General features: G+C 51.3%; 1 protein-coding gene across 1 annotated transcript in view; it reads left to right on the top strand.

The window, feature by feature from the left end:
- The window catches only part of LOC129713718 (proline-rich protein 12-like), a 44,019-nt gene extending 25,629 nt beyond the window's left edge, over window positions 1-18,390 (top strand). Inside the window, 13 exon segments of the mRNA XM_055662969.1 lie at window positions 1,337-1,856; window positions 3,615-3,823; window positions 3,826-3,990; window positions 5,823-5,939; window positions 7,017-7,274; window positions 7,892-8,008; window positions 8,607-8,731; window positions 9,611-9,762; window positions 10,101-10,226; window positions 11,106-11,204; window positions 12,532-12,683; window positions 14,035-14,130; window positions 15,023-18,390. Of these exon segments, the coding sequence (XP_055518944.1) occupies window positions 1,337-1,856; window positions 3,615-3,823; window positions 3,826-3,990; window positions 5,823-5,939; window positions 7,017-7,274; window positions 7,892-8,008; window positions 8,607-8,731; window positions 9,611-9,762; window positions 10,101-10,226; window positions 11,106-11,204; window positions 12,532-12,683; window positions 14,035-14,130; window positions 15,023-15,163 (2,277 nt within the window). The 3' untranslated portion in view covers window positions 15,164-18,390.
- The last annotated feature ends 5,917 nt before the right edge of the window (window positions 18,391-24,307 follow it).

Here is a 24,307-nt window from a genome sequence, read left to right as displayed (position 1 = left end):
GAATCAGTCTGGTGAACCGTCTCTGTACTCCCTCTATGGCAATAATGTCCTTCCTCAGATTTGGAGACCAAAACTGTACGCAATACTCCAGGTGTGGTCTCACCAAGACCCTGTACAACTGCAGTAGAACCTCCCTGCTCCTATACTCAAATCCTTTTGGCAATGAAAGCTAACATACCATTGGCTTTCTTCACTGCCTGCTGCACCTGCATGCCTACCTTCAATGACTGGTGTACCATGACACCCAGGTCTCGCTGCATCTCCCCCTTTCCCAATCGGCCACCATTTAGATAATATCAATTGACTTGGGCTCCATAGCCGTCTGTGGCAAAGAATTCCACAGATTCACCACCCTCTGACTAAAGAAATTCCTCCTCATCTTCCTATAAGAACGTCCTTTTATTCTGAGGCTGTGACCTCTGGTCCTAGACTCTCCCACTAGTGGAAACATCCTCCACATCCACTCTATCCAGGACCTTTCACTATTCGGAAAGTTTCAGTGAGGTCTTCCCCTCATCCTTCTAAACTGCAGCGAGTACAGGCCCAGTGCTGTCAAACAATCATGGTGTGTTGAGCAGTGCCTTTCCATTATTTGCCAGTGAGAGCAATGAAGCCAGTAAAGTTTTCAGAGAAACACATTTGCCCCGTATCCCTGCGTCCTGTTAGCAAACAGCATTCCATCAGTCTGAAGAAGGGTCTCAACCCGAAACGTCACCTGTTCTGTTTCTCCAGAGATGCTGCCTGTTCCGCTGAGTTACTCCAGCACTTTTTTTCACACAGAGAGTGGTGAATCTCTGGAACTCTCTGCCACAGAGGGTAGTCGAGGCCACAGTTCATTGGCTATATTTAAGAGGGAGTTAGATGTGGCCCTTTTGGCTAAGGGGATCAGGGGGTATGGAGAGAAGACAGGTACGGGATACTGAGTTGGATGATCAGCCATGATCATATTGAATGGCGGTGCAGGCTCGAAGGGCCGAATGGTCTACCCTTGCACCTAATTTCTATGTTTCTATGTGTCCATCAGTCTAAGGTTCAGCAATGATCAAGAATCTATCTACCTCTGCCTTAAATACATCCACTAACTTGGCCGTCTGTGGCAAAGAATGAAGTGGGCAGTGTGTGTGTGTGCGTGTGCGTGTGCGTGTGCGTGTGTGTGTGTGTGTGTGTGTGTGTGTGTGGAGGGGGGGGGGGGGGGTCAGTGCCCGTGATGGAGTGGTCAGTGTCCACTCTCTGCTGCCTCCTTTGGCCATTTGAGGTGCCAGGCCGTGATGCAACCAGTCAGTGCGTTTTCACCTATTGACCCCCCCCCTCATTGTGTCTCCCTTCCTTTTACAAGGGCAAGGTTCAAGGGGCAAAAGCCAGTGACCTTTTACCAGTGGAGGTGACGGAAGCTCTGCCGCTGGACGGCGTTCTGGAGAACAGCCAGACCCAGGAGAAGATCAAGAAGAAGATAAAGGAGGTGGAGGAGCAGCAGCCGGAGATGAAGTCTGGCTTCATGGCGTCGTTCCTGGACTTCCTGAAGTCGGGCAAACGGCAGCAGCTGCCGGCGACCGCCTCCGGCTCGCAGAAGGGCCGCCTGTCGTCCGTCATCAACCAGGCGTCTGCGGCCAGCTTCGGCCTGGCTCAGTCCATGCTGTCCGGGCCGCTGGACGCGTCCGAGAGCGACAGCCTGATGAGCTGCACCAGCCCCTGCAAACGCTTCGACGAAGACCTGAAGAAGAACCTGGAGACTCTCCCCTCCTTCTCGTCCGACGAGGAGGATTCGGTCAGCAAGAACCAGGACCTCCAGAAGAGCATCACCTCCGCCATCTCCGCTCTCTACGACCCCGTGGACCGCAAGGAGACTGACAACCCAGGTAACCGACCGGCCAGTGGCCGTAACATTGTGGGGACGAGAAACTACAGGTGCTGGTTGATGCCAGGCCTGAACACAGAGTGCTGGAGTATGCCAGGCCTTAACACAGAGTGCTGGAGAATGCCAGGCCTGAAGATTCAGATTCAGATTCAGATTCAATTTTAATTGTCATTGTCAGTGTGCAGTACAGAGACAACGAAATGCATTTAGCATCTCCCTGGAAGAGCGACATAGCAAATGATTTGAATAAATAATAATAAGTGTCCGGGGGGGGGGGGGGGGGTGGTGATTGGCAGTCACCGAGGTACGTTGTTGAGTAGAGTGACAGCCGCCGGAAAGAAGCTGTTCCTCGACCTGCTGGTTCGGCAACGGAGAGACCTGTAGCGCCTCCCGGATGGTAGGAGGGTAAACAGTCCATGGTTGGGGTGAGAGCAGTCCTTGGCGATGCTGAGCGCCCCCCGCAGACAGCGCTTGCTTTGAACAGACTCAATGGAGGGGAGCGAGGAACCGGTGATGCGTTGGGCAATTTTCACATGTAGATGTGAAACTTGCCCATACTCCAAAACTCTGAACACAGAGTGCTGGAGTATGCCAGGCCTTAACACAGAGTGCTGGATAATGCCAGGCCTTAACACAGAGTGTTGGATAATGCCAGGCCTTAACACAGAGTGCTGGAGTATCTACATGTAGATGGGGCTAACCAGGAGGAAGATGTCCTGGAGTGGTTTTCCAAGTCGATAAGTAGAGGAATGGATGAATGGATGAATGAATAGGTTTATTGATCTCTCGACTGTAGATCAGTTCCTGTGGACTTGAGGGTGACCAGTGTAAGCCCCACTTTTAAATAAAGGAGGGAGAGAGAAAACGGGGAATTATAGACCAGTTAGCCGTACATCGGCAGTGGGGAAGATGCTTGAGTCGATTGTTAAAGATGTTATAGCAGCGCATTTGGAAAGCAGTGACGGGATCGGTCAAAGTCAGCATGGAATTACAAAGGGTTTTGAAATCATGCTTGACTAATCTTCTGGAATTTCTTGAGGATGTAACAAGTAGAATGGATAAAGGGAGAGTCAGTGGATGTGGTGTGTCTGGGCTTTCAAAAAAGCCTTTGATAAGGTCCCACACAATAGATTAGTGTGCAAAATTAGAGCACATGGTATTGGGGGTAGAGTGCTGACATGGATAGAGAAGTGGTTGGCAGACAGGAAGCAAAGAGTAGGGATTAACGGGTCCTTTTCACAATGGCAGGCAGTAACTAGTGGGGTAGCGCAAGGCTCAGTGCTGGGACCCCAGTTATTTACAATATATATTAACGATTTAGACGAGGGAATTAAATGTGACATCTCCAAGTTTGCGGATGACACAAAGCTGGGTGGCAGTGTGAGCTGTGATGAGGATGCTATGAGGCTGCAGGGTGACTTGGACAGGTTGGGTGAGTGGGCAGAAGCATGGCAGATGCAGTATAATGTGGATAAATGTGAGGTTGTCCACTTTGGTGGCAAGAACAGGAAGGCAGATTATTTTCTGAATGGTGTCAGATGAGGAGGGGGGGGGGGATATGCAACGAGGTTTTGGCCCGAAACGTTGCCTATTTCCTTCGCTCCATAGATGCTGCTGCACCCGCTGAGTTTCTCCAGCATTTTTGTGTAGAACGAGACCTGGATGTGCTTGTACATCAGTCATTGTGAGTAAGCATGCAGGTAGAGCAGGCTGTTGGGGATGGGAATCCTGGGCTGTGACTGTTTGCTTGTTTTTCCAGAGAACATGGTGGTGGAGGACAAGGAGGTGAGCAGCTGCCCCTCGGAGGTTTCACAGCCGGAGCAGGTTGCTCCTCCGTCTCCAGACTTCCCCAAGGAGCCGCTGCCAGAGGAGGAGCCGTCCCCAGCCCCCGAGTCCCCCCCTTCACCCCAGCCCCCACCGTCCCCCCCCCCCCCCCCACCACCACCGCCCACCACCCCCCCCACCACTGCCGGAGGAGCAGGGATCCACCGTCGCCGGTCAAGCTGGCCAAAGCCCAGGACTCGGTGGCCATCTGCGGCGAGACCGACGAGGAGGACGACGAGAGCGGAGGCGAGGGGGCGATACGCAAATGGGACGAGTTTGTCATCAAAATGGACAACATCAAGGAGCTGAAGGTAACGTCTGTGTGTGTGTGTGTGTGTGTGTGTGTGTGTGTGTGTCTGTGTGTGTGTGTGTGTGTCTGTTTGTGTGTGTGTGTGTGTGTGTGTGTGTGTGTGTGTGTGTGTGTGTCTGTGTCTGTGTGTGTGTCTGTGTGTGTGTGTGTGTGTGTGTGTGTGTGTGTGTGTGTGTGTGTGTGTGTGTGTGTGTGTGTGTCTGTGTGTGTCTGTATGTGTGTGTGTGTGTGTGTGTGTGTGTGTGTGTGTGTCTGTGTGTGTGTGTCTGTGTGTGTGTGTGTGTCTGTGTCTGTATCTGTGTGTGTCTGTGTCTGTATCTGTGTGTGTGTGTGTGTGCCACCCCCCCCCCCCCCCCCCCCCATCCCCCACTCCACACGTACATGGTGGTCTCTGTACTCACACATGTACATGGTGGTAGAAACATAGAAATTAGGTGCAGGAGTAGAGGCCATTCGGCCCTTCGAGCCTGCACCGCCATTCAATATGAACAAGGCTGATCATCCAACTCAGTATCCTGTACCTGCCTTCTCTCCATACCCCCTGATCCCCTTAGCCACAAGGGCCACATCTAACTCCCTCTTAAATATAGCCAATGAACTGTGGCCTCGACTACCCTCTGCAGCAGAGAGTTCCAGAGATTCACCACTTTCTGTGTGAAAAAAGTTCTTCTCATCTCAGTTTTAAAGGATTTCCCCCTTATCCTTAAGCTGTGACCCCTTGTCCTGGACTTCCCCAACATCGGGAGCAATCTTCCTGCATCTAGCCTGTCCAACCCCTTAAGAATTTTGTAAGTTTCTATAAGATCCCCCCTCAATCTCCTAAATTCTAGAGTATAAACCAAGTCTATTCAGTCTTTCTTCATAAGACAATCCTGACATACCAGGAATCAGTCTGGTGAACCTTCTCTGCACTCCCTCTATGGCAAGAATGTCCTTCCTCAGATTTGGAGACCAAAACTGTACGCAATACTCCAGGTGTGGTCTCACCAAGACCCTGTACAACTGCAGTAGAACCTCCCTGCTCCTATACTCAAATCCTTTTGCTATGTGTCTCTCTACACACACACATGTACATGGTGGTCTCGACTACCATCGACTACTTCAAGGTAACTCGGGTTCGATCCCGTCTACGGGCGCTGTCTGTACGGAGTTTGCACGTTCTCCCCGTGACCTGCGTGGGTTTTCTCCGAGATCTTCGGTTTCCTCCCACACTCCAAAGACGTGCAGGTTTGTAGGCTAATTGGCTTGGTGTAAATGTAAATTGCCCCCAAGTGTGTGCAGGATAGTGTTAGTGTGCGGGGATCGCTGGTCGGCGCGGACTCGGTGGGCCGAAGGGCCTGTTTCCGTGCTGTATATCGAAACTAAACTAAACTGGTGGGACGATTGGGGGGGCTGTAGTCCGGTCCGGTAATGTCCAGGGGTCTTCACTGCCCCAATAACAGGGTGGGGACCCTCACCCAGCACCGCCATTCAATGTGATCATGGCTAATCATCCACAATCAGTACCCCGTTCCTGCCTTCTCCCCATATCCCCTGAGTCCATTAGTCCCAAGAGCTAAATCTAACTCTCTCTTGAAAACATCCAGTGGATCGGCCTCTGTGGCAGAGAATTCCACAGGTCCACAACTCTGGTTGAGAAAGTGTTTCCTCATCTCAGTCCTAAATGGCCACAGATTCACAACTCTCTGGGTGGAAAGTATCCACGTTGGGGCTGGGCAGTCTGTCAGGGTCAGGGTGGGCCAAAGGGCCAGTGGGGTCTCAGTGTGGGCAGGTCGGTTGGCAGGTGGGGGTGAGGTTGGCTGGTGACTGACTCCCTCTATCTCCCCCACACAGATGGCCATGCAGATGGGCTCCGAGCCCCCCACTATCTGGCGGGTACAGAAAGCTTCGCTGCAACAGTTCCTGCCCCTGGTACGGGATGGCCAACGCCACTATGCCTCGTCCACACAGGTGAGTGTCGAACCCCCAAACCTCCACCTGCCCCCTACACCACACTCACACCCCACCCCCTGCTCCAGCACCCAGGTGAGTTTCAAACTCCCAAAACCACCGCTCCCCATACACAATAGAGAGTCAAGAGAGTCAATTTAATTGTCATTTGGACCCCTTGAGGTCCAAACGAAATGCCGTTTCTGCAGCCATACATTACAACAAATAGACCCCAGACACAACATAATTTACATTTTACATAAACATCCATCACATAGCTGTGGTGGAAGGCCAAAAAAAACTTATCTCTCCACTGCACTCCTGCATAGGTGCAGGAGTAGGCCATTCAGCCCTTCCAGCCAGCACCGCCATTCACTATGACCATGGCTGATCATCCACAATCAGCACCCCGTTCCTGCCTTTTCCCCATATCCCTTGACCCCATTCGTCCCAATGCTAAATCAACTCCAGAGAACCTGCCTCCACCACCCTCTGAGGCAGAGAATTCCACACTCACAACCCTCTGTGAAAAAGTGTTTCCTCATCTCCGTTCTAAATGGCTTACCCCTTATTCTTAAACTGTGAGTGGCCCCTGGCTCTGGGCTCCCCCAACATCAGGAACATGTTTCCTGCCTCTAGCGTGTCCAAACCCTTAATAATCTTATATGTTTCAATAAGATCCCCTCTCATCCTTCTAAACTCCAGAGTGTACAAGCCCAGCCGCTCCATTCTTCAAGATACAAGATAGATACAAGATAGATTTAATTGTCACATGTGCCAGATGGCACAGTGAAATGAATTCCCATACAGCCATACAATAAAAATAAACAGGACTCAACACACTATAGAATTTAACACAAAACATCCCCTCTCAGCGTATGACAGTCCCGCCATCCCGGGAATTAACCTCCCCAGCAGCGTCAATGAAACCCAAACCCCTTCTGCCAGCTGTACCCCACTGATACCCAGAAACTCCCCACTACTGCACAGAACCCTGCTTCCCCCCCCCCTCCCCCAAGGCCACTACATCTTGCCCCCCCCTCTACAATCTACACTTCGCTGTGACGTACGTCTTACTCCCACACCCCTCGCCACCAGTACGTGGAGTACCCGGAGGAGGTGAAGAGCGAGTACCAGCGCCTGTACGTGAAGTTCCTGGAGAACGTGGAGAAGCGTGACTACGTGCGCGTCTGTTCCAAGAAGCCGTGGCACCGGCCGCTGCACCTGGCCAAGCGGCAAGACACGGCGGCCATCGCCGGCGAGACCGACGAGGACGAGGAGGAGAGCGGCGGCGAGGGCGTCTTCCGCGAGCGCGACGAGTTCGTGGTCAAGATCGACGACATCAAGGCCCTCAAGGTGAGTGGGCACCTGTTGTACCTGGGCACAGGTGTGGGCACCTCGACACCTGCCAACAAGTGTGGGCACACCTCGCCACAGGTGTGGGCATCTCGACACACCTGGGCACATGTATTCACTTTGGCACACCTGGCCACAGGTGTAGGCTCCACGGCACACCTGGCCACAGGTGTGGGCTCCACGGCACACCTGGCCACACGTGTGGGCTCCACGGCACACCTGGCCACACGTGTGGGCTCCACGGCACACCTGGCCACAGGTGTGGGCACCGTGATGCACCTGCAAATAGGTACAGGAGTAGGCCATTCGGCCCCTCGGGCCAGCACCGCCATTCAATATCATGGCTGATCATCCAGAATCAGTTCCTGCTTTCTCCCCATATCCCTTAATTAGAGCTAAATCTAACTCTCTCTTGAAAACACCCAGTGAATCGGCCTCCACTGCCTTCTGTGGCAGAGAATTCCACAGATTCACAACTCTCTGTGTGAAGAGGTTTTCCCTTGCCAAGCCGGCCACCCGCGAGTCACGGCTCCAGGGGTCACGTCCACGTCCTGGTGATGTTGCAGTGGGACTACCCGCTGTTTATTGATGTTGTTTATGTTTGGTTAAACCCCCAGCTGGCCATGCAGGCGGGCAGAGAGCCCCCCCCTGTGTGGAGGGTCCAGAAAGCCCTGCTGCAGAAATTCACCCCAGAGATACGCGATGGCCAACGGCAGTTCTGTGCCACCAGCAAGGTGAGGGGGGGTGGGGGAGGGGAGGGGGAGATGGGGGTGGGGGAGAGGGAGGGGGGGGGAGGAGGGAGGGAGAGGGGGGGGAGGGAGGAGAGGGGGGGGGAAGGGGGGGGGGGGGGGCAGGGAGGGAGGGGGAGGGGAGGGAGGGGGAGAGGGAGGGGGGAGCGGAGGGGGTGCGTAGGGACATGAGGGTGGAGGGGAACAGAGGGAGGTGGGGAGGTAGGGAGGGGGAAGGAAGGAGAGGGGGGGAGGGGAGAGGGGAAGTTGTTGGCGAGGGTTCATTGACCAGCGGGAGACACCCGGGCTCTGGGAGGGTCTCAGAGAACGTCACCTATCCATGTTCTGCGTAGTGACATTGAGGGAATGGGGAGGGGAACTCCAGCAGTGAAACGTGCGGCAAGGGAGATGGGGAGGGGGAAGGAAGGAGTTAGGGAGGGGCTGGGTACGTCACCTGGCGACGTTCATTGACCAGCGGGAGACACGTGGCTCTGATGCTGTGGGTCTCGGCCGGAAACGTCACCTATCCATGTTCTCCACAGATGCTGCCTGACCAGCTGAGTTACTCCAGCGTTGTTACTCTGTGTCTGTTCCTCTCTTCCAGTATCTGGGCTACTTTGGCCACGCCAAGAACGAGTACCAGCGCCTCTACGTGAAGTTCCTGGAGAACGTCAACAAGAAGGACTACGTGCGGGTCTGCTCCAAAAAACCCTGGCACCGACCACAGCAGCACTGCGGTACCGACGGTAACGACTCAGCCCCCCCCCCCACCCCCCCCCCCCCCACCACCCCCACACCCCACCCCCCCCCCACCCCCACACACCCACCCACCCACTCACCCACACCCACCCCCACCCCCACCCACCCACCCCCCCACCCACCCACTCTCACCCACAAGATTGAGGGGGGATCTTATACCCCCCACCCCCCCCAGGCTAGATGCCCCCCCCCCCCCCCCCCACCCACCCCCACCCCATCCACCCTTTAAAAACCCACCCCCAAGAACCCCACACCCCCTCTGCCCCCCCCACCCCAATGCTGTGGTGGATGTTTGTGTTAAATGTTTATTGTGTTTGTGTGTTCACATGTACCACCCCCACCCCACTTGCACCCACCCCCACCCCGAATATCCCCCATTGATTGATTGATTGACCCCCCCACACAGTTCACCCCCACCCCCCAAGAGGGAGTTAGACACACCCACCCCCACACCCACCCCCACACCCACCCCCCACCCCCACACCCACCCCCACCCATACACCCCCACCCACACCTACCCACCCTATTCACCCCCCACTCACCCACCCCCACCCACACCCCCTTTTAGTTGGCCAGGAATGGGTTGTCAGGAGAGGGGGGGTAAATGAATGCCAGATTTGGGTGGGGGGTGGTGGTGAGGGGTGGGGGGTGAGGGGTGAAGGCGGGGGAGGGGGTCGGGGGGGGGTGCGGTGGATTGGGGACAGAGTGGGCGCGGTGAATTGTGCGGGGACTTTGCCGTGTGTGGGCGTGGGCGTTGGGCGTTGGTGTTGACGGTGACCCCTCGTTGCTCCGCTAGGCGGCAGAACCAGGGCAAGAGCGCGCCCCAGCCGACTGCCGGTGGTGGTGAAGCCGGAGCCGGTGGCAAAGCCGGCCGCCAAAAACCAAGCAGCGGCCGGCAAAGACCAAGGCCGAGCCCCCCCCCAAGAAGAGGAAAAAGTGGCTGAAGGAGGTGGTCTCGTCGTCAGAGTCCGACTCCCCCGGACAGCCGCAGAGCGAGGAGGGTGAGACCCCCACAACCGGCACACCCCCCCCCGGATCCCTGGACCCCCTCCCCCCCCCCTTCCCCCCTGAACCCCCTCCCACCCTGAACCCACGACGCCCCTGAACCCCCTCCACCCTGAACCCTTCCCTACGACCCCACCGCTGCCCCCCCACGAACCCCCTCCCCCATCGGTACCCGTTATTGCCGATTGTCCGCTGTAACCGAGTCGGGGGGTGGGGGGGGGGGGGTGGACTTGATGGGCCGAATGGCCAAATTCTGCTCCTGCCCCGTGTGAGCTGGTGAGGTGATACAAAGCCAGAGGGGCTGACGATGTTGCGTGTTGCGTATGTGTTACAGAGCGTGTCCCCACTGGGCGTGTGCTGAACACACGGGCCATGAAGGAGATGTACAAGAGCTACATCGAGCTGTTGGTCAGCGCTGCTCTTGACCCCGCCATGATCGAGACCATCGAGGCCAACAACGGTAGGAACGCTGGGAGATGGGGGCGGCGCGGCTGGGTTGGACCACTGCCTCACACCGCCCCCCCCCCCCCCCAATGATTCGTCCCCAACCCCGGAGCTCTGTCTGTCTATGTGGAGTGTGCAAGATCTCTGACCGCGTGGGTTTCCTCACTTCCCAAAGACGTGCTAGACCTAATGTACAGACAAAGTGGAATAACATCGATCTAGTGAGAACGGGAGATCAGTGGTTGGCATGGCCTCGATGGGCTGAAGGGCCTGTTTCCGTGCTGTATCCCACCTCGACAAAATAAAATGCTGCAGGTGCTGCAAATCCGTTATCTAGAAATAAATATTCATAGTCACATAGCTCGGAAACAGGCCCTTCGGCCCGACTGGCTCAGGCCAACCAATTGCCCCATTTAAACTGATCCCATTTGCCAGCGTTTGGCCTGCATCCCTCCAAACCTGCCCTATCCAAGTGTCTCTTAAATGTTGGGATAGTCCCAGCCTCAACTACCTCCTCTGGCAGTTTGTTCCATACACCCACCAACCTTTGTGTGGAAAATGATACCCCTCAGCTTCCTATCGAATCTTTCCCCTTCACCTTAAACCTATGTCCTCTGGTCCTCGATTCCCCTACTCTGGGCAAGAGACTGTGTGCATCTACCCGATCTATTCCCCTCGTGATTTAGTACACCTCTATAAGATCACCCCTCATCCTCCTGCGCTCCAAGGAATAGAGTCTGTGCAGGCAAAAGGCACCAGGCCAGTTTGCCAACTTGTCCAGCATGGACATGGTCTGTGGCACTCGTGAATGTCTAACTCAGCGAATGTGTGAAAGAGAATGAAAGCTCCGGTGCGGAGAGTTGGCGACTGACTTGTGTGTTTGCACTTGCCGCAGATGAACTGTACTTGCCCACTATGAAGAAGATCGACAGCATCTTAACAGAACACAAGAAGCGCGTGACAAAGCGAGTGTCTCTCAGCTCCTCATTACAGGGTACCTGACCCTCTAAAACAGCGGTTCCCAACCTTTTTTTGGCCATGCCCCACCTAATCACCCCTAAAATCCTGATGCCCCCCCCCCCCCCCTTGCTTTCCCTTGAGAGAAAACGGAGGAAATAGATATTATAAGGGCAACTTAGCAAAAGCTCTTTGAATCGCATTTCGAAATCCAATTCAATAAATAAGGTTCTCCCATGACCTCGTGCGTTTCGTGCGACGTGCATGAAGAGTGATGGCGCGGTGATTATGTAATAACTACACAATAAAGACATTTTTTTACCCCAAAAAAATTTACTCAAAATAACATCTGAAACATAAACTACATATGTTTACCTGATGGAAAATTCAAAAAAATAAAAATCGAAAATTTGGACCCAGACCTCCTCAGTCGCACTAAATTGCCCCCCTTAAAAATCAAATTGCCCCCCTGTGGGGTGTACGCCTCATGTTGGGAACCACTGCTCTAAAATGTAAAGGGGTGAATGAGCAGGTGAATGAAATGTCAATTCACCTGCAGAAAAATAAAGATTTTTATTTAATTATACAAATACTTTTATTCAAAAAATATAAATAAACATACAGAGTATTAATTAACACAATCAAAGACTGCCAATGTTGACCGTTTACAAACAAACAGTCCAAATTAATATAACGCCAACTTTATCAACAAAACTATTTGGAAAAGCAGGAAGTTACTGAGTTTTAAAATCTCCAATGAGGATGTTGAGGAATGAGAAGTTAAAGATGTTCTGGTTAGTTCATTGTTCAGTGTTGGGTTTCTGGTTTACACATGTAGTATTGTTAAATGGAGACTTACAGTGAATGGGCAAGTTTGGATCCGTGGAGAGTGTAATCGCTGCCTGCTGCACTAGTGCCGGGTCTACACGCGGCGTGTCTAGGTACCTCTAGTCTGACGAGTAGTGGCATGCCAGCACACAGACATGTGCAATGGTGGAGTTACTGCCTTGCAGCGTCACAGACCCGACCACGGGTGCCGTCTGTACGAGGTTTGTACGTTCTCCCCGTGACCTGCGTGGGTTTGCTCTGAGATATTCGGTTTTCCTCCCACACTTCAAAGACGTACAGGTTTGTAGGTTAATTGGCTTGGGTTTGTATACTTGGGATAAGTGTAAATTGTCCGTAGTGTTAATGTGCGGGGATCGCTGGCCAGCATGGACTCGGTGGGCCGAAGGGCCTGTTTCCCTGCTGTAGCTCTAAACTAAACTAAACCCACCCGCCTCAAACACACTGCACTATTTAGGAAGATTATTCAGGGGAAGGGGGGAGCCTGGGTCTAACCCTGGCCGTCTCTCTGTTGCAGGAGGGGCTACAGACCTTCCCACAGCTGGTGGTGGGGGACATCGACGCTGACCACAAGGACAACCCCAGCAGCTCGGTCAAGCTAAAAGTGGCCGGCACCCCCTACAACAGGAAGACCCTCAACCAGCTCAAGAAGAATGTACAGCGGCCACAGGTGAGGGGGGGGGGGGGGGGGGGGCATGGGGGAGGGGAAAGGCCATGTGACAGGAGCAGAATTAGGCCATTCGGCCCATCAAGTCTACTCCACCATTCAATCACGGCTGATCTATCTTTCCCTCCTAACCCCCATTCTCCCCATAACCTCTGACCCCCGTACTAATCAAGAATCTATCTATCTCTGCCTTAAAAATATCCACTCATTCCATACACCCAGCACCCTCTGTGTGGAAAAAAGCTGCCCCTCAGGTTCCTATTAATTCTTTCAATAGACAATAGGTGCAGGAGTAGAGGCCATTCGGCCCTTCGAGCCAGCACCGCCATGCACTGTGATCATGGCTGATCATCCCCAATCAGTACCCCGTTCCTGCCTTCTCCCCTGACTCCGTTATCTTTAAGAGCCCTATCTAGCTCTCTCTTGAAAGTATCCAGAGAACCTGCCTCCACCACCGAGAGGCAGAGAATTCCACAGACTCACAACTCGCTGTGAGAAAAAGTGTTTCCTCGTCTCCGTTCTAAATGGCTTACCCCTTATTCTTAAACTGTGGCCCCTGATTCTGGGCTTCCCCCCAACATGGGGAACATGTTTCCTGCCTCTAGCGTGTCCAAACCCTTAATAATCTTATATGTTTCAATGAGATATCCTCTCATCCTTCTCAACTCCAGAGTGTACAAGCCCAGCCGCTCCATTCTCTCAGAATATGCCCCTACCCTGACATTCCCCTTATCTAGCCCCCTCAATGGAGTCAAACATACAGCGTGAAAACGGGCCATTCAGCCCAACTTGTATCTCTATAAGATCACCCCTCAGCCCCCTCACCCTGTAGCTCCAGCCACGAGTCCTGGCAACATCCTCGTCAATCTTCTCTGTCACAAATAACACCATATAATAATAACCATATAACAATTACAGCACGGAAACAGGCCATCTTGACCCTTGTAGTCCGTGCCGAACACATAATCTCCCCTAGTCCCATATACCTGCGCTCAGACCATAACCCTCCATTCCCTTCCCGACAAATACAACTATCCAATTTATTTTTAAATGATAAAAACGAACCTGCCTCCTCCAAATAATAATAATAATAATAATAAGGTTTATTTATATAGCACTTTTCAACAAAACCAGTATTTGAACCAAAGTGCTTTACAGAGTTTGATTAAATTAATAGAACAGACCAAATGTCAATATATCCATACAAAACAAAAAAGAGAAAAAAGAAAAAGAACAGTACACTATAGAAATCAACATGAAACGTCCCCCCACAGCAGAATTCACTGTGAGGGAAAATGCAAGTGATTATATTTTCTTTCTGCCACAGTAAGGTTGATGTTATTTTATTTTATAGGACTTCCAAGTGGAGGCGGACAAACTGCAGTTTTACACCTTGTTTCACTCTCTGCATCACTACAAATATCACACGTTACTGCACTGTAAAGAACAGGTGAGTGGCCTCCTCCAGCAGCACCAACTGCAAACGCTGATTTACACCGGAGATACACACAAAGTGCTGGAGTAACTCAGCGGGCCAGGCATCGTCTCTGGAGAAAGGGAATGGGTGACATTTCGGATCGAGACCCTCTCAGGGTCACGACCCATTTCTTCTATCGGAACGTCACTCCTTCCTTGTCTCTAGAGATGCTGCCTGACCCGTCACCGATCCATATTCTCCACAGATGCTGCCTGACCCACTGAGTTACTCCAGCACTCTGTGAAACGTCACCTATCCATGTTCTCCACAGATGCTGCCTGACCCGCTGAGTTACTCCAGCACTCTGTGAAACGTCACCTATCCATGTTGTCCACAGATGCTGCCTGACCCGCTGAGTTACTCCAGCACTGTGATACATCAGGCAGCATCTTTGTGTCTTTCTCTGTCTATTATTTTCTTTTAAATATTTTATTTTATTAGAAGTAAGTACAGTCATATGGCGCCTAATATATATTTTCATAATACATTTTATGTACAACTTCTTTTTTTTTTTGTTACATTGAAAAAAAGATGAGAATAAGAAAAAGAAGTTAGATAGTAAAGGATAGAAAGATGTGAAATATATAGTGTGTGAAGAAAGAAAACGAGTAAATGAAGAAAGTTGAGAGTTGAAAATAGTGAAAAGAAAAGGAGATCATTATTTATAATCTTGACCAACCCTCGTCCAGTCCTGAAACAGTTGTTTTTTACAATTGTGTTGCACCATATGATTCCAAAAAAAATCCTCTGCCTATTATGCTTGGGTATGACCGGATTGTGTTTCCACACGGTGTTTGTGACGGCGCGCAAAGTCTCGGGGTACACGTGTTGGTAACAGGCTGGCCTTTCTTCCCCCCACACACAGACGGACACGCTGACGGAGGTGAACGAGGATCTGGGGCAGGAGGAGATCGTGCAACAGTGCATGCGGAACGCCGCATGGCTCGAGAAACTCTTCGACTCCTTCTGCGATCTCCTCACACAGGTGCAACAGCAATGCGCGTGACCCCGGGCTCACTGCCCTGCCCTCACCTCCCACCCACACCCTCTCACTCTCTGTGGCTCCTTCCCCTCAACCCCCACCCAACTCCTGCCTTTGCCCCTTCTGTCTGTCTCTTCCGCAGCCAGAGTAGCCACCGTACCGGCCCCCGGGGTGGGGGGGGAGGAGGGGGGTAGGTAGGTGACTGTCTGCGGTGATTGCCCCCTCCCTCGTGCCCCCGTCCCCCTCATTTTCGCCGTGCGTGTGTGGCCGATGTGTTCAGTGTTTGTCCCAGTTTTAACAAAGCTCCCGGCTTGGTCATGCAGTCCCCAGCAGCACACTTGGGTGCCTGAGGTCCAGAGTGGGATCACAGCCTGACAAGCACAGTGACTCAGACCCATCTCCTCTTCTCACTCCCCACTCTCGCACTTCACCTCCAAGCCCCCTGCCCACCCAGTTGTCACCCCCCCCCCCCCCCCCCCACCCCCACTTCTCTAGTCTTCCCCACCGTGCCTTCTCTTACCCCACCCTAATCGAACCCACCCCACCTAAACCCCCTCCCCTGCCCCAATCACCCCTCTCGCCTCGCCCACCTGGCCTGGGGCAGGGGTTTGATCCAGGATCGCTTCTGACTCCGGCTGACTGACGGAATTGGCCTGTGTGAGTATCCCCAAAGACGTGCGGGTTTGTGGGACAATCAACCCCCTAGTGTGTAGGGAGTGGGATATCACCAGACTAGTGTGAACAGGTGATGGAGGACTCGGTGGGCCGAAGGGCCTGTTTCTCTGCTGTATCACTGAACTAAACTAAATAAACTTCAGCTGAAACTGTCAGGTATTCCTGGCAGTGATTGGAGAGGGGTGTGTGGGGGGGGGTCCCACAGAGATGGCCACCATTGCTGTCTGTGTACCCTGTCAGATGGGTCTTTGGAGTTACACACTCTGTACATCTGTGTGACCATGGCTGTCTCCCTCTGCCCCCCACCTTCCCCCAGAGAGGGCAGTGAAGGAGGGGTTGTCACTGTCCTTCCCCACCCCCTTCCCTGACGGAGCTCTGGCACACAAGACAGCCCAGACCTGGTGCATTCGGGGAAAGACCTGCGGATCAAACTTCCCCCCATCCAATCTCCCCAAGGGCCCCTGGTGCTTTCCTTATTTGGGACCTACAACTGCTCATTTGTGGAGAGGAGAGAGGAGCAATTAGCACGGCCATCCATCTAGCGGGGTCCATAATGGCCGGGGTGAAGAGATGGCCCTGGTGTTTGGGAGATATTTGCCTGCACGGCTGAAATGGGAAAGTCCAATTCTCAGCCTCTGAAGGTTGAAACCCTCCGGTGTTTCGTCTATGAGAAAATATTTACAAAACATTGAAGATAAGGTTAGAATGGGCCCACAACACAGATCTAGGCCTTGAGTTGGGATGGGGTGGGGGAGGTGTTGGAGGTACACTGCATATGGCGGCCAAAGTGGGCAGGTGACTGGACACTGCAAATGGCCGCCGTTCAGTATGACATGTGACTGGACACTGCAAATGGCCGCTGTTCAGTATGACATGTGACTGGACACTGCAAATGGCCGCTGCTCAGTATGACATGTGACTGGACGCTGCAAATGGCCGCCGAACCGGGACAGAAGAGTGAGTGGACACTGCAAATGGCCGACGTTGAGAAATATGTGGCTTCAAAATGGTTGTGGACTCCTGGTAGCGGGAGGCGATTGGAAAGGTGAAGATGGTCGCTGGTCTACAGCGGTGTGACGGGATGCTTTGCAAATGGTCGAGGAATGGCCGACAAACGCAATGGCCTCGCCTTGAAGACCACTTTTTGTTGGAAACGGACCCTGAATCTAAAGACGCCAGTCTTGTCCCTTCCACCGATAGTGGCTGCTGTACATTTGTGTTCCCTCATCCACACCACACACACCCCCCTCCCACCCAAAAAAAAAAAGAACCTTTCGAAAAAACAGGAGGAACACTAAATGGAGCCGCTAAAACCTAGCGCTTGCTTCAAGAGAGAAGAACTGGGTGTTCGGGTCGCGAGGTTTGATCGATGTGATATATGTCGGGGACGGGATGGAGATGGCTGGGAGATGGGAGGGAGATTAAACCCCTACCCCCCCCCCCCCCCCCCCCCCCCTACCCCCTACCCCCAGGAAAAGAACTCTTGTGGGAGAGGCACTGAGCTTTTTAAAACCAATTCTCTGAGGGTCTGATTGAGCAACCCTGCAATATATTACAGACCGATAATGTTTCTCAGATTTTAATCAAAGATTTCCACTCCCATCCTCTTTGTCCTTTTAACAAAAATAATTAACTATTTTAAAAACGCAAAAAAACACACACACACACAACCCCACTACCAACCTAACGTGGGCAGAATATAATTTAATCGTTTTATGTTATTTAAAAATATCTTGCAGATTTCCGTGTCATCCTTCCAGTAAAATGTAAGTTTTACACAAAAAAATAAATAAATTAGGATCTGTCCTTTATCAGATGCTGAGCTGTTGTGACGGTTTTTAAAAGCAATTGGCAACTTGCTACATCTCCCTTGTATATATTGTATAGAGCAAAAAGTCCATGTACTATATTGTATTTGAGAGAGCTAACAAATACTTAACAGAGAAAAAAAAAACACACAGAAGGTTGCTTAGTTGTGCTGTTCAGTCTGACTGGACTTTATTAGTACTTGGTTTATATAATATGTTCTGAGAATTGTCAAGTGTCCTATTTTATTCCAAAAAAAAAATAGAGGCAGGTTACGACAAAAATGGTGCGATTCGTCTCCGGGGGGTGGGGGAGGGGGGGAGGGTGGCGGTGTGGGGTAGTTATGTAGTGGTCACTCTCTGATTCCCCCCCCCCCCCCCCATTCCTTATCCACCTCCTCACTTCATCACCTACACAGGGGGGATTCCCCACCACCATCCACGCCGGTTATAACAATAATACTTGCTCCTCCTGGTCAAACTGCCTGTAGTATCGAGTGTTGTGTGTGTAGCACTGTGTGTGTGTGTGCGTGAAGGGCTGTCTATTTTTTTGTGTGTGCGTGCATGTCGAGGGTGGTCTGTGTGTGCATGTGTCGAGTGCGTGCAGTGTCGTGTGTGTGGAGTGTATGTATGTGTGTCGAGCGTTGTGTGTGTGGGGGGGAGTGACGGGGAGTGTGTCTGGTGTGGGTGTTGTGTGTGTGTGTTGTGTGTGTCAAGTGTGTTGTATATGTGTGTTGTGTGTGTGTGTGTCTCTGTGTGTGTGTGTGTGTGTGTGTGTCTGTGTCTATGTGTGTGTGTCTGTGTGTGTGTGTCTGTGTCTGTGTGTGTGTGTGTGTGTGCCTGTGTGTGTGTCTGTGTGTGTGTGTGTGTGCGTGTGTGTGTGTGTGTGTATGTGTGTGTGTGTGTGTGTGTGTGTGTGTCTATGTGTGTGTGTGTGTGTGTGTGTGTGTCTATGTGTGTGTGTGTGTGTGTGTGTGTGTGTGTGAAGTTGATCAGGTTTTTAAAGACTTTTAACTCCAAGCGGGGTTGGCAAAGGGGGTGGGGCGGAGAGTGGGGGGGGGGGGCAGGGGAGAGGAGGGGAAGAGAGGGGAAGGGCAGGGGAGGGGAGGAGAGCTGAGGGGAGGGGAGGGAGGAGGATGAGACTCATGACATGGAGACAGGATGGTGTGAGCAGCAGCCATTTTGTAGGCCTGGGCCTTTGTGGTTTGGGGATGGACATTGGGCACCAGTCGTAATCTGCCTGCAGAGATGCAATGGATTCATCTCTCACTCTCTCTCTTTATGTAATACTTATTATCGACCTTTTTTAATGATGTGTTCTAACTGTACAATGTTATGGCCTGAAAGGTATCGTTACCGTTTTTGATTTGTGTTCTTGTATTGATGTTACATATATTATATATTTTTAATTGTTTAACAATGTCCTGCAAATATTTTTCTTTTCCTATTTTTCCCTCCCTCCCTCCCCCCCCCACCCCAACCCACCCCCCCCCCCTCGCAAAATGTACAACTTGCATTGTATACTGTGTCCACAGAATGAAAGGCAAACACATTCTTCCTCTGTATTTTGTTCTTTTCTAAAAAAAATAGTTTGACCTCTTTCGTGTTTTAAATGCCGAATAATTGCTGTGCTGCCTATCGTATATTTTGTTGATCATTTTTTTTGTTGGTGTGTCGGTGTGTGTGTGTGTCTCTCTCTCTCTGTGGTGCCCTCTGGTGGGCAGGTAGTGTTCCTATCCACACTGATACAGGTAGGACTCCAATCACAAGCTCTGCGTCAGGGTCTGGGGACACCACCCATGGCGCAGCGGGTAGGGCTGCTGCCTCACAGTGCCACAGACCTGGGTTCTATCCTGTATAGAGGTTCTCCCCCTGACCTTGTGGGTTTTCTCTGGGTGCTCTGGTTTCCTTCCACACTCCAGGTTTATAGGTTATTTGGCTTCTGTAAATTGTAAATTGTCCCTAGTGTGTGCAGGATAGTGCTAGTGTGTGGGGATCGCAGGTCGTTGGGCCGAAGGGCCTGTTTCCGCGCTGTATCTCTGAACTAATGTAAAACTAATATCCTTTAAACTTCTGCCCTCTAGTCTTTGACATTTCTGGATCCAACTGTCTCCTATATACGACTCCCGTTATTTTGTATCATTCAATCAGGTCTTCCCAGTCAACCCACGACATATCAGAGAAAACAGTCCAAGTCTCTCCTGAAGAAGGGTCTCGACCCGAAACGTCACCTATCCATGTTCTCCACAGATGCTGCATGGCCCGCTGAGTTACTCCAGCACTCTGTGAAACGTCACCTATCCATGTTCTCCACAGATGCTGCCTGACCCGCTGAGTTATTCCAGCACTCTGTGAAACGTCACCTATCCATGTTCTCCACAGATGCTGCCTGACCCGCTGAGTTACTCCAGCACTCTGTGAAACGTCACCTATCCATGTTCTCCACAGATACTGCCTGACCCGCTGAGTTACTCTAGCACTCTGTGAAACGTCACCTATCCATGTTCTCCATAGATGCTGCCTGACCCGCTGAGTTACTTCAGCACTCTGTGAAACGTCACCTATCCATGTTCTCCACAGATGCTGCCTGACCCGCTGAGTTACTCCAGCATTTTGTGTCTATCATCATAATGAACCAGCATCGTATCGGGCTGAAACTCTTCTGGAAATAGGCAACGTTTCGGGTCGAAACCCGGAAGAGTTTTGACCCGAAACGTTGCCTATTTCCTTCACTCCATAGATGCTGCCTGACCCACTGAGTTACTCCAGCATCTTAGACTCTCCTTACAGCTAATTGCCTCTAATCCAGGCGATATCCTGGTTAATCTCTTCTGCATCCTCTCAACGTCCAATTTAGAAGGAAACATTAGATTGAAACATAAAGAACTGCAGACATTGGAATCTTGAGCAAAATGCAAAGTGCTGGAGTAACTCAGCGGGTCAGGCAGCATCTGTGGAGGGGATGCGAGGACCTTCCTTTAGGCTGCAGTGCAATGCCTGGAGTGCGATGGGAATCTACTGGTTTCACACTAACCTGGTTGGACACAGCAGTCTCAAGTCTGCAAGGAGGTCGAGCAGTTTAACTGAAAGATACAACACAGAAAGAGGCCCTCCGTCCACTGGGTCCACGCTGACCATTGATCACACACACACACTAACACTACACACACTAGTGGCAATTTGGTGTTCCATAGTTGAGCTAGGATTATGGTTGTGTGCATCAGTTCATGAACCTTTAGTTTAGTTGTGAAATACTGCACGGAAACAGGCCCTTCGGTCCACCGAGTCGCACCGACCAGCGATCCCCGCACCCTACCCACACTAGGGACAATTCTTTTACAATTAAACCAAGCCAATTAACCTACAAACCTGTACGCCTTTAGAGTGTGGGAGGAAACTGAAGATCTCGGAGAAAACCCGAGAACATGCAAACTCCGTACAGACAGCACCAGTGGTCGGGATGGAGCCCAGGTCTCTGGCGCTGTGAGGCAGCAACGCTAACCGCTATGCCACCATGCCGCCCTTGTATATTTAAATCATGGGAGATTGCCGAAGGCTTGATCTGGGTTGCCCTGCTTGAGTTACAAAAGACTAGTCTGCAGATGCAACACATAATTAGGAAAGCTAACGAGATGTTATGGTACATTATGAGGGGGATTGAATACTTCAATTAGACTGGGTGTGGGTGAGATCACATTGGGTGTACTGTGCAGTATCAATGTCCTTGGGCAAGTAAGGACAGATATTGGAAGACAGGGATTTATTAAACTCTTATCTGGAAATGAGGATAGGTTGGAATTTAGAAGACTGAGAGGAGACTTGGTTGAGGACACAAGTGGACTGGATGTGTTGCTGGATACAGAATGTATTCAGCAACACGACCTGTCTGGTTGGAAATCTTCAACCGAGTGTTTACAGTGCAACCATGATGCTTGGTCAACCCCAAGTCAAGTCAAGTCAAGTCAACTTTATTTGTTGCATACACATACAAGATGTACGGTGAAATGAAAGTGGCAATGCCTGCGGGATCATGCAAAAAATACAGAACAGAACCAGTATTTACATTTTAAAAAAAGACACAACAGTAGTTACTCCCTGGTGAGATAAGTGTTTACAGTCCTGACGCCTGTGGGAAGAAACTCTGTCTCATCCTCTCTGTTTTCACAGCGTGACACAGCGGAGGCGTTTGCCTGACCGTAGCTGCTGGAACAGTCTGTTGCAGGGGTGGTAGGGGTCCTTCATGATCTTGTTGGCATCCATAAACCAGAGGAACGGCCATCACACCAGGCTGGAGCCCGCACAGGCCACAGTGGCTCAGGAAGGTGGATGTGGACAGGAGGCCACCTCTTGCAGGAAGGATTTAGAATTGGGTTAGGGTCGTGTCCTCACATCGCCTCCCCTCTGGTGGTCCTGAGTCTTTAGAGCTCTCTCTCCCATTGTCTTTGGGAAACAGAATCATTCAATGAGGTGGCTGTGTTCTTGATAAGGAGGAATGGTTATTTACTTTAGTATGGGGAGATTTGAATGTGGAGTTGATCAGCGATGCTCTTCTGAGGGGAGGGGTGGGATGGGTTTTGGGGAGGGACACCTCATAAATAGACGGCACCTCCCGCAGCAGGACTCAGATGAGGATAGACTTTTTCACCCAATTGTGAATCTGGAATTCTCTGTCACAGAAGGCAGTGGAGGCCAATTCACTGGATGCTTTCAAGAGAGAGTTAGATTTAGCTCTTGGGGCTAAATGAATCAAGGGATATGGGGAGAAAGCAGGAACGGGGTACTGATTTTAGATGATCAGCCATGATCATATTGAATGGCAGTGCCGGCTCGAAGGGCTGAATGGCCTACGCCTGCACCTATTGTCTAAGTTTCAGCACAGGCCTGGATTGTGTATCCCCCAGTGCTTTGTGGTTCCGTAGTCGGAGCTGCAGTCTGCCCCGGCAAACAAGCTCATGCCCCCACTGTGAACGTCAATGGTGACACTGGACAGGGTCTGAAGACGGGTTTCGACCCAAAATGTCACCCATTCCTTCTCTCCAGAGATGTCCCGCTCAGTTACTACAGCATTTTGTGTCAATCTTCGGTGTAAACCAGCATCTGCAGTTCCTTCCTGCACTGTGCAACGAACGCCCTTGTAAGTTGACTGGTTGCACGGTGCAACCACGATGCAAGATAACCAACCACGCTGGGTCTACATATTGCAGGCAGCTATGACCAAATGACCACTGCACTATCCACACACGTGTGAAGCTGGAGGATTCCCATCGCACTCCAATATACATCGAAACCTGGAGATACAAGGAACTGCAGACACTGGACTCCAGCGTAAAACATGACCGGTCATGTCTTTACAAGCTGGTGGACAAGCGGAAAGAACAGCAGGTAACCATGGCCGGCATTGGCAGTGAGGCCGCAGCTCCACCGCCAAAGATCCTACAGCAATAGGTGTTAAACTGTGGAGTGAATGACACAGATGATGTCAGAGAAGGGAGCCAGTCAGTTAATTGATCAATGCTGGCTGTTGGAGAAATGTCATCTATCCCATTGATTTCCCTGCCATCTACTATCTATTGCCCAGTAACCACCCTATCCATTCTTGCAGCTGCATGAACGCTGGATAAGTTATAGTCATGAATTAACCCAGGAATCAGGACCTTTTGCAGATGTAGGAAGATAGTGCAGTACCCGGGGGAAGCAAACAGGGCAGGAGGGTCCAAGTTCAAAATGGGAGCTTGAAACAACACGGCCAGCTCCAGGACCACTGTGCCACCCGTTCTGTTCTAATAGCTAAACCTACCCAGTTGCTTCACATGTGACCGTTGTACCATCCCAGAAAGCAAGACCACACTAAACCTTCATTTCACTCCCTGCATGACCATTCTTGTTCAAACAAGTAGGCTAAATCTGGACACAAAGCTCCCGATGGCGTCTCACTAAGATATGTTTTGCATTAAAAGCCAACGGAATTTCTAATCCAGCATTTTTTTGAAAATCAATGAAATCTGAAATAGAAACAGAAAACTGGAAACACTCGGAGCCAACGGTTCAGCTCACACCTTGAAAGAGAAAAGGGGGGGGGGGACGTATCGTGGCTAAACTTCTGAAATGAAAACGTTCACTATTTCTCTTGACACTGCCTGCCCTGCCGAGTGCTTACAGCATCTGTTGTTTTTAATCCAGTTTTCCAACACCTGCAGAAGGACACAACATGCTGGAGTAACTCAGCGAGACAGGCAGCATCTGTGGAGAGAAGGGGTGGGTGACGTTGCAGGTCGAGACACTTCTTCAGACACCAACACTTGTATTAGGGGTTAATAAAGGTCTCGCTCGACCCGGAACGTCGCCGATCCATATTTTCTCCAATACAATACAATACAATACAACGGTTTATTTGTCACATTGCACAAAAAGTGCAAGTGAAATGATATGTCAGCAGCGATACAATGATAAAGGGCACACACAAAAACACAATAAAATTTTAACATAAACATCCACCACAGCATTCATCACTGTGGTGGAAGGCACACAATTTGGCCAGTCCTCCTCCATTTTCCAGAGATGTTGAACTGACCCGCTGAGTTACTCCAGCATGTTGTGTCTTATCTTCGGTGTAAACCAGCAGCTGCAGTTCCTTCCTGCACATTTCTAACACTTGCAGTTGCTGGTGGAGGGACACTAAAGGCTGGAG

This window comes from Leucoraja erinacea, chromosome 37 (genome assembly GCF_028641065.1).
Source record: "Leucoraja erinacea ecotype New England chromosome 37, Leri_hhj_1, whole genome shotgun sequence".
NCBI lineage: Eukaryota > Metazoa > Chordata > Chondrichthyes > Rajiformes > Rajidae > Leucoraja > Leucoraja erinaceus.
This window is presented reverse-complemented; position numbering and strand designations above follow the sequence as displayed.